The 10617-nt window shown below is 48.5% G+C and overlaps 1 protein-coding gene across 1 annotated transcript; it reads right to left on the bottom strand.

Annotated features, from left to right (window-relative positions):
• Window positions 1–646: 646 nt before the first annotated feature.
• Window positions 647–10237, bottom strand: CLNS1A (chloride nucleotide-sensitive channel 1A). Its single transcript, XM_048055176.2, has 7 exons — window positions 10044–10237; window positions 8440–8576; window positions 6032–6139; window positions 5206–5316; window positions 4596–4769; window positions 3289–3373; window positions 647–1253 (listed from the first exon to the last, which is right to left on the bottom strand). The coding sequence occupies exons 1-6, from the start codon at window positions 10160–10162 to the stop codon at window positions 3306–3308; spliced, it is 717 nt and encodes a 238-aa protein (XP_047911133.1). The 5' UTR covers window positions 10163–10237; the 3' UTR covers window positions 647–1253; window positions 3289–3305.
• Between the last annotated feature and the right edge of the window lie 380 nt (window positions 10238–10617).

Here is a 10617-nt window from a genome sequence, read left to right as displayed (position 1 = left end):
TACAGAGTTTCTTAAAGAATTCCTGCATAACATGCTAAATAATTCAGCGATGTCGACAGCTCGCTATACTGCTAAATCATGGCTAATTTGACTGACATTTCTAACAAACATTCCACAAAGAGCGGTTATAATTTTCACATGCCTTGAAACCAAACCACATCCCAACAGGCTAGGCAGGACGGGACCACTCGGTACTACTTCAGGAGTGCAGGACTGGTAAAGAAAAGTATTTATACGCCAAGTTAATCATATTGAAAATTTTCAAATGTCAGCTTCAAATCAAAGTGGAGAAAGTTTAGTAACAGACTTCTGATTGAGTATTGGGAATAAAAATAATCCAAGTTTGCTAGCGTTGCCCCGTGGCAAAAGCATCACAAAGCAGAGAAGTGCAGCAGTAGGAGGGCCAGCAGGACCAATTCTTAGTGATCTAAATTTAGGTTCCTAAATCTGGGCTGCGTCACAGAAGACTCCTGTCCTACAGAGGCACTTTGCAAATATTCTGGCCTTTCATTCTCACCTGTGGGTAAATGATGAAAATAGCTTCACTTTTATTATTATAATAGTGCTCAAAACTCAAGGGATGTCAGTTCAGAGCTCCCAGCAGTTTGTCGAGGTAAAGGACCGAGAACTGCAACACACAGGTGGCTGTGAGATACAAAAATCTTAGTTTATTTAACAGTGCTGTTAACATTTAATACAAAGACACAAACCAGCTCTCATTTTCAGGACTTTACAGATTTTATTCCGTCTCTACCACCCAAACTTTGCTCCCAGACAAATGGAAGGGACAACAGTGAACTGATACCAGTTACTTGAGGGGTATTAAGTTGAGCTCTGCTTTTCATCCACGTCTGACCTTATTTTCTTTCAGCTGAGCTCTGTAACATTTCCATTCCGCTCCACTACTCAATGAACAGGTACAAAAATATGGGAAGTTCTAGGACAATCTAAAACTCTGTTCTACTTACAGTTGTATTTCTGCAGTCCTAGAACTCCTACAAAGGCTTCTTTGAAATCACCCCCGACAAGCCCCATTTATGTTAGACGGGAGAGGTTTTATTACTTGTGTGTTTTTTTAAATAACCCCATAGTGGTCACAAATGTCAACCCCTTTTTTTTTTTTTTAAACATCTATAAAAGCATGTATAGACCGAGATGTCTAAGCATAGGTCATTAAAAGAAAGGTTAACTCCCGACAGTCACTGCAATGCCTTCAGTTTTACAGCTTATTCTGGAAGTGCCACCAGAAGAATCTGAAAGATACAAGACACCACGTTTACATCAGCAGCATTACAAGAAACGATTATTAATCGTTATAGTAGCTACCCACAGGACAGCACTTTATTTCGGACGCACTAATTTTCAGGAGGATCGAGCACCTTTGCCCCTGACAGACCCAAACTCGGGCCAGCTAAGGGCAGCACGCACGGACAGTCAGCTGCATCCCTGTGCCAGGGCACCACGTCACGCCGCCACACACCGCCTGGGTCAGAACATTGCAGCCTCGTGATGCGGGGGACAAAACGCCACGCGTCACGAGACCAGTGGAAACGTCCCACCCCAACCACCAGCGAGTCTTCCAGGAGCTTCAGTGGGAAGCTGCCACATCGCATTTGGGTAACGAGCGGTGACGTGCGACACGAGCAGCCCGCAAGGGCACTGCTTCAGAGGCAGGGAGCGCAGTGCTCTCTAAGCATCGATTGTTTTCGCTGTTCAGAAAGCCAAAAGGACTGAGCTGCTCCGAGAGGATAACAGCCAGCTCCCTCCTTGCCCCGTATTTTGATGGTGCAGAACCAAGCTGTCTTTGTGCTCACGCTTGTTAGCGGGGCGATGAACACCGACCTCCACGAGCTGTTCTTACAACATCACGCTTTTAGTTCTTGCTGCGGGTTTTTTTTGAGATTCCTTAAATGACACCAACAGCGCCAGGCCGGTGGTTACTTTTACCAAACCCATCGGCTCCTGACCTGCGGCAGCCTCAGTGCAACGCTTGCCGTGGCACCTGCAGATCACCTGATCCGCCCTAATGAGGATCAGCTCGTTAGCTGTGACCAGCACCAGCTTAGCAGCAAGCAAAAGAGTGCCCTGCGCAATCACCTGCTTTGCACAGAGTAAGGTGCAGGAAGAATCCCACCGACCAAAGCTTTTTGGGACAGAACGTGTTACTTGCTTTGCCAGGAGATCAACCAACGCCACTTCCACCAGCATTTCAGGTTCCTTACAGAGCTGCTACCAGCCAGCAACTCTCCTGAATCCTGCTAAGTTCAAACCAGGACAACAAGCCCTCGAATTTGAATTTTTAACAGATGGCTGTTAAAAATGGCTGCTTTATTTTTATCTTCATAAAACCATGGGCAGAAATCTTGGAGACAAAGCCATCAGAGCTAAGCTTTCCATGCAGTATCCGAGAGTCACCGCATCTAGAGCTGAAGAGTTTCCTTCGTTTTAAAATGTGTACAGGGCCACCAGTACCTCGACTTTATTTGCAAGAGCTCTGACACCACAGAACAAACAGGACCACTGGCAGTGACTGGGATCAGTAAGCATGTACTCGGAGAATTTCAGAACTGCAAGAGTTCGGGAACAAATGAAAAGAAGCAGTGGGGGAGGAGAGCAGATACACGCCATCTTTCCGCCACAGCCTTTCTCAGGGACCACAGCCCCTTCCTCAGCGACGCTATAATCTCCCTCTGACTACTTCTGACCCATTTTCACTCTTTTTTTTTTTTATCTTTCTTCTTATTTGTGCCCTTTCCTTCCTCCCCGCCCCAGCTTTTGGCTGCCTGCCCCACAACTTCGTTCTCTGGCATTCAAGCGGGCCGGTTCTGTGCTCGCTTCAACCCAGGAGCTGGCAGTCTCACTTCTGAGCGAGGCAGGCACTGCTGAAAAGCGGAAGAAGCGCCGCCGTGGCGGCGCTGTGCATCTCCACGGACACAGGCCCAGGACAAACCTTGTCCTCTCCCACCCAGCCGGCAAGGAAATGCTGATATCTTGGGGCGACAATGACGGCAGCGAAGCAGTGCAGGCGGTGGTCGGCGAGTGGGCACGCTGGCACGGGCCGACCCATCCTGCAGGCAGCCGTACCCACGTGGGGTGATGTGGGGCACTTCTGGACACCTCCAAGACAGATAACTGAAAACTTCCCACGCTTTCAATAACCACAGCTACCTTTTCCTTCTCTCAACTGCCGTCATTCTGATACCACAAAACATTTCCCCTAGGAGCTCTGCGACCGCTTTGCGTTACGCACGTTAGAGGTGGAAGGTCTCAGAAGACACGAGAACTTACAGCAGCACGTGTCCTCCTCAGTGATCAACTTCTGCATCTTCAAACTGCCCCGCGACTACTGGTGCTATGTCCACCTCCATCTGATCTGCAAAAAACAAGTCAGCGCCGCTCAACGCTGCAGGCTTGCAAGGGGATGTTACCGTACGGAAGAGAGCGAGTGCCCTCTGCTGACAAGAGATCACCAGAGCAGAAAACGCCTTGGCTGAACTTCTAAGAAACACTGATGTGCTCATAATTCTGTGGTTTTTTTTCCAGCTGCATCAGCCGGTCCCTGAAAGACGTCCCCACATCTCACTCTGTCTTATTAAAGGACTTAAATACCAGATTTTAAATACTCTTTCTTTTTTTATGAAGTTTCGGTGTAACAAATGGTGATTCCTTTTAATAGCTTTAGTTAGGCTCAAATGGAAAGCAGCCAGATCCCCTTCTCAAACAGCTCTCAGCAATCAAGTTGAGGAAGGGAGCAGCTGCCCCGCGCTGCAACGTCAAAGAGCAGCGACTCTGAAACTGAGCAGCCCTGGGGACTTCAATAAGGGCAGGAAACCAAGGAGCCGTACCAGAGCAAATAAGATCAGGATGGCTAATAAAGCTGATGAAGGTGGCTCTGAGACATGTGACATACTTGCTGTTCAATTTTTTTTTTCAATTTTCAAGATGTTGGGGTTCAGAAGCCAGATAATTTTCTAATGAAGGGCACTGCACAAACACAAGCGTACCACCTAAAGTTATCTTTATATAAAATTTAGTCACAAAGCTGTGGAACAAAAAGAACCTACAAACGACTGACAAAGGAAGTAAGATTTAAAAAAATCATCCATCCACACGAATCAGAAAAAAATAATTCTTTTAGCTATTCTAGGCAAGGGGATAGCTAGAAATCCCCAACAGCTGCATCATTTTCAAAAAATAATCCTTTAAAAGATTTCAGGCCATTCTAAAACAGAGATTTATATAAAATAATTTAAAAATACATTACTCAGGTGAAAGCAGCATGAAAAAAGGGAAAATTTAGAAACCTTTCCACCAAAAAGAAATATTACTCCTTAAATACACACTTAATTAGCAGCATTCAGAAATAGCATCCTTCAAAAAGCTGACTTAGAAAAGCAGGTAGGGTGTTTTTTTTTTGTTGTTTGTTTGAAATCTGTTGCACTGTATTCCCAAGATCCCAAATCCATACTGAACCCTGCAAACCGAATTCTCAGCCTGCAGCGTGCGGTACTGCTCAGCCCTGGTGTTTAGGGACGAGGCAGGCTGCAGAGCCACTGCATTCAGATGTTCTTCAGGAAGAGCAAAGAGCGTCTTACCCTCAAACTCCCGTATCGAGTCCTCCGTCCTCACCCCAGCCATGTTGTACTGGCTGCTGACAGACTGGGCCAGCATGCCCTCCAGCCTCTCCAGGGTGGCCTGGCCCTCTGCGGTTAAATGCGACAGCCCTTCTTCGTATGTGTAGAAGGTCGGGATGTCGCCTTGCTCCAGCTCTGCAAGACACCGTTATCTTTATCAGAACCAAGCCTGGAGCAAGCAGGACAACAGCTAGGCCAGGAGTGCTCAGATTCACAGATGAAAAGCTGCTCACACCGGTAGCAGAAGATATTCAGTGACACGACCTGGCCGCAGCACGGGCACTGAACTGCTGCTGGTACCTTCCCTGGGAACAGGAAAGGCTGGTACCTATACATGGGCTTACGAAAATGAGAACATCATTTTTGCTGAATTCCAGTGATTTGCCACAGCTAAATTAAGAGATTTTCTGGAGATTTCCGAATTTTTACATTGTGCCTGCAGCAGAAAGATTGTTTAGGCGAGTTGAGCAATAAAGAAGAAAAACATTACGAGATCAAAACGTTCTCACAACAAATACCACGAGAAGTTCCACGTGTCCCAGGTGTTCCGAGAGAAACAACTCTTACGAACCGTGTGCCTCAACGTCGTACTCCTCCCCTTCGTAATCGTTGTCCGAATCCTCATCTTCTGGGTCGGGGTGCAGAGCCTGGCATTCGCACATCGCTGAGAACATGGCTTCCACTGGGGAAAGAGAAAAGAACTGCCTTGTGGGCACGCGGCTGAACGAAGGATGCTGACAGTTCCCCTCCAGCTGGCTGCCGTGAAAAAACTCCTTTGTTTCTCCAGCCAGACCCCACAAGAAGCAGGAAGTCCTGGACTGAGGGATCAGAGGGACTGAGAGTATTCCTTTACCAAAACCCACTGAGTTCGTACTTAATATCATCCAACAAGCAGCCAGGCTAGGAAGAAATCAGATTTCCTGTATCTAGCCAAGTGCTTTATCCTCTGAACAGCTCTCCTCCTTTATTTCACTGATGATAAAGGTTAGAGAGAGGCTCATCTCTGGACAACCCCGTCTGTGGTTACCACCTCATGTACTAGATCCTGCAAGGATCCCTAAGGTTCGTAAAGCTTGGATACAACGGCAAGCTCTGCACAAAACAAATACGTACACAGTTGCAGAGAACTTGTAAGATTCTTTGTGTCGTGTTTATACTCAAAAGTCTCAGTTATGAAGCACTGGAATTCTCCTTGCTGCTCAAAACACTCCAGCTTCGAGCAAGTTAAAACACTTTGCTCCTCTCAGCAGACAGAAATGGAGCAATTAGACCAGGACACTGCAGAACCACAACATTTATCTCTCTGTACCTCGACATCTTTCACTTACAGACAGCACTACAGCTTCAGCCCAGCAATCGGGCCTCAAAGTTAACACACGATTTCCCTCTTCACTTACAGGCCGATTTGTCGCTCGGTACAAATCTGAACTCCGCAATCGGTTCAACATCATCGTCGCTGTCTTCCTCCTCCCCTTCGGCCATGGGAGCCTCTTTCGTCTCCTCGTCTTTAGAGAAAGTCAGATGTTAGAGAAGCATGTTTATGTTGTCCAGAAGAGTCGGGTTTATTCTTTCTAGAGAATAAAACCAGAAACCTGGACACAACCCACGAAAGGCACAAAAAAAACACACTGCGGACACCCAAGGTCCTCTCACAGCACCTCCACAGCATTCACAGTGCACACACAGACTTGATTTATGATTCCAGGATTCTAGATTTCCCTCTCTTGAGTTCTCCTGAAGTACCCAAACGCATACCCGATCACTGCTAAAGCAGCCCTACTCAAAACCACAATTCACAATCATTATCACTTATCTGTGCAAAGCTATCTAGCTATATCTAAACAAATCTTTATGCATCTGTATCTAGATATCTTTAAGATATAGATTATATATATGTATATTTTAAATCACAGATGAATTTTATGGATAATCCTTATGGATAATAATCCTTTTATGGATAATAATCCCTAAAGCTTCCAGTTTGGCCCCTCCCAGGGTCTGACATTTCCAGAAGCACCCAATTTCTCGCGTTCTTAGCAAGCCAGCGAAGTGGTGAGTAAAAAGTATGCTCAGAGCATACAGACAACTGTGAGTAAAACCTCGCTTCCTGACCTCTGTGCCCCACGTACTTGAATAATTAAGCAACAAGGTGGTGTTCTGATTTCTGTACATATAAAATCCACGCAGAGGATGGCCACAGTTCATCGCTTCGTGGCTGGGGTCACTGAATGACAGCTTCAAAACTGCTTTCCCCAGAAAAAGGAGAATACAGTGAGGCTGTTCCACAAAGAGCGGCTTTTCTCACACACAAAATTGGCAATGCCGAGCACATTGAGAAGCCAAGAAGCTGCCAGCCTGTACCCCAAAAATAAAGCACCCAGGGAAGCTCCCCAGTCCTCGTCCAACTGACATCCACAGGCTCAGCTCGCTGCTGCTCCGTCCAGCGCTTTGTTTTCAGGGAAGCCAACCCCCGACTGCCTTTTGCTACGAACAGCATGAGGATGAAGCGTATAAACACACAGGGCACAGCAGAAACTTCCAGAGGAAGAACAAAATGTACCCTGCCCAGCTACGAAATCGAGACTCCTGCAGCTGACGAAGTGGAGAGGTTTGGATTTAACTCAGCAGCTAAAAATTACAGGGCAGGGAGAGATTTGAAAACCAAATGTTTGGGTTTCTCCTAGCTGGAGACTTACTGTAGCCAGAATTCACACAGTTAAAAAAATAAGAAAAAAAATACATATTAATAATGAAAACAATCAATCTGGTAAGGATTTATAGACAAGAACTATCACAGGAGAAGTTTCAAATTTTCAAATGCTTATCAAAGTGAATTAAAAGTTGGAAGCGACATCTTTCTTCACACTAGGTGCAGTTCAGAGTACGCATACAATTAGAAGTGAGGAAGAAGAATATTAGTTGTAATCTTTGTAATAATAGACTGTCAGAGAATATTAGCAGCACGACAGAAGGAAATAACAAGAAATATTAATAGCGTAAAAACAGTTCTGGCTCCTGAGATTCCTGACAGTACTTCCAGCATATGGATTAGTTAAAGAAAAATTAAAGGCCTGCTTCTAACCTTTAACTACAACAGCCAGTGGGAGGAAGGGGAAAGGAGGCCTGCTGAAGACTGAACGCTTGTTGCTCTCCAACTGATGTGGTGGAGTTTATGATGTACTTAGTAAAGATATTAAAGGGTCCACCAGAATAAAAGATTTGACGTATCAAAAATAGAGAATACCCTCAAGCACACAAAGAAATCGAAAGCTTGTTTTCTGCAGGTAAAGAGCACGACTGGCCAAAAGGTTCATTTTTTGGAAATGTACAAAGATCCATCAGGCTCAGTAACACGAGCTATGGTCTTTTTGTTTTTTAAGGGCAAATCAGGATGAAAAAGCTTCCAGGCTGATGGGAAGCAGCAGGAATTCATGAAACCCGGAGAGGGAAGCAATGGTGGCAGAAATTCACTAAGGCAAAAACGATACGTAAGCACTGGAATCACGGGGAGACAGCAGCCAAACAAAATTGTTTGAAATAAGTGTGAGAGAGCAGAGAACCAGGCTGCAGTGGCTCTACCTGCTCCTAGCCCCGTGCCGAGATACAGAAGAATATAAACTGATTGTACACAAGGAGAAAACTTTCCTTTAAAACAATTATCCTTTAGGGAAACGAAGAGGAAAGTAGAAAATACCACTCGAACGAAGCATAAATAAATTAAATTTGTTTTAAAACCCAGATGTCTCCCTTCTGGAGGATGGGACGGCACCGTTCCGAGCGGGCAGGAACCCTGCCTTGGGCGCACCTTCAAAGCTGGCGTTGACCATGACGTACAAGTGCTCCCACGGGAAGGCGCTCAGGTCCCTGGAGATGGCGTGCAGGCTTATGTTGGGGTAGTCCAAGGAGAACCCGACGCCGGAGTTTTCCACCCAAGACAGACGGCTGAAAAAGGGGAAAAAAAAAAAAAAAAAAAAAGGAAGTTAGAAAGTGATAGAGGAATCAAAGGTACCTGAGTCACGCCTGCAGAGAAGCAAAGTGACACCAAAGTAATTGAGGGATCCCACAGCGTAACGTGCTGCTCAAGCTATGAAACGCTTTGGGTTTTTTTGGGGTAGAGAACACTCCTTTTGTGGAGCCAGGTGCTGACTCAGCGGTCCCCATGCGCCTCTTCCGCCTCAGGGTATTTTAGGATAGCGCGAGAGCAAAGACAAGTACGGAGCAGCAGAAAGTGAGGCAATAAAACCGATGAGAAGGCCACAGAAGGCTCCCGGTGTCAGGAAACCGGGCGGAAAGCAAGAGCTGGTAAAGTGGGGGCAAGGAATTCCCCCCCACACCTCGATGGGGCAGCTTTCCACGCTCTGATAAGGCAGCAGGTGCACCCAAAGGCTCTTTGTGCTCCGGGCTCTGGTTCTGCCCCTGCGTGGCGCTCCTGCAAGCGCTGGCGTTTTGGGACGCTGGTGAAAGCTTCGCGCCGTGCCCCAGACATGTGGGAGCTGGCTGGGGGACTCGCAGGCACCTCACACAACATTTTGAGATCCGGTTCGGAGGAAACTCGGTGTTATAAGAACTGAGGGCAACTGCTGCGCGAACAGAAGGCCTTCTGTCTGCGGCACAGCAGTAACTGGAATTCCGGGGAGATTCCTCTCCTGGAGGAATGCAACAGCACCAAGTGCTGGTGGCTCCAGAGCCCTTCCAGCAGGGGTGGTTCGGAGTCAAAGTCAGCAGGCAGCTCACTGCTCGGCGCGAGTTCTAGGTCACGGCGTTGTTCTAACGCCACTTTCCTGCTGCAGGAATATCGCGTATTGAGAGTGCTTTTCAACATGCAAAGGAAACCCGAAAATTCATTAACAACAGCTGGCTTCTTGAAATGTATGAATCAGGGGGAGTTTAAAAATAATTATAAAGAGGTTAGAGAACGTGGGATCATCAAGGTTGGAAAAGCCCTCCAGGATCATCTGGTCCAACCACCCCCCTACCACCAACGTCACCCACCAAACCATGTCCCTAAGCACCACGTCCAGCCTTTCCTTGAACACCCCCAGGGACGGGGACCCCACCACCTCCCTGGGCAACCCGTCCCAATGCCTGACCACTCTTGCTGAGAAGAAATGTCTCCTCATTTCCAGCCCAAACCTCCCCTGGCACAACTTGAGGCCGTTCCCTGTGGTCCTATCCCTGGTTACCTGTGAGCAGAGGCCGACCCCCAGCTCCCCACCCCTTCCTTTCAGGCAGTTGCAGAGAGCAATAAGGCCTGCCCTGAGCCTCCTCTTCTCCAGCCCAAACCCCCCCAGTTCCCTCAGCCGCCCCTCCCAGGACTCGTGTCCCAGGGATCACGTTTTGCAGCAGGTTAAATAACGCCTGCCCCGTACCAACGCACAAATCCCCCCCCCCCTCAAGGTCCCCGCGCACCTCTCGGCGATGTACAGGGTGCCGGCTCCCAGGGAGCGCCCCGCCAGCAGCGCCTCGGTGTCGGGCTGCCGGTGCCGGACGCCCTGAGCGGGCGGCGGGAGCCGCTTGAGGAGCGCCATGGCGCCGCCGCCGCCTCCTCCCTCAGCCGCCTGCGGAAGCGGAAGGCGCGGAGCTACCGGGCGCCGCCGGGCCCCTCTGCGCGAGACTCGATGGTGCGGGAGGGAGCGGCGCCGCCGCCATCTTGGGGCCGGTCCCGCCTTCCCTGAGGGGAGCGGGGCCGCCCCTCAGCGCCCGCGTGGGGACGGAGCGGCGTGGCGCCGTGCCGGGCACCGTGGCAGTCACCATGGCACCATGGCAAGCCAACATTTCAGTCAGCGTGGAACCACGGCAGTCACCATGGCACCGTGGTACCATGTCAGTCACCGTGTCACCATGTCAGTCACCATGGCGCCATGTCAGTCATCATGGCACCACGTCAGTCACTGTGGCACCATGTCACCATGTCAGCCACCATGGCACCGTGTCACCATGTCAGCCACCATGGCACCGTGGCACCGTGGCACCATCTCAGTCA

The sequence above is a fragment of the Anser cygnoides genome, chromosome 1 (assembly GCF_040182565.1).
Source record: "Anser cygnoides isolate HZ-2024a breed goose chromosome 1, Taihu_goose_T2T_genome, whole genome shotgun sequence".
NCBI classification, from domain to species: domain Eukaryota; kingdom Metazoa; phylum Chordata; class Aves; order Anseriformes; family Anatidae; genus Anser; species Anser cygnoides.
Note: the sequence above shows the minus strand (reverse complement) of the source record. Positions and strands in the feature narration are given on the sequence as shown.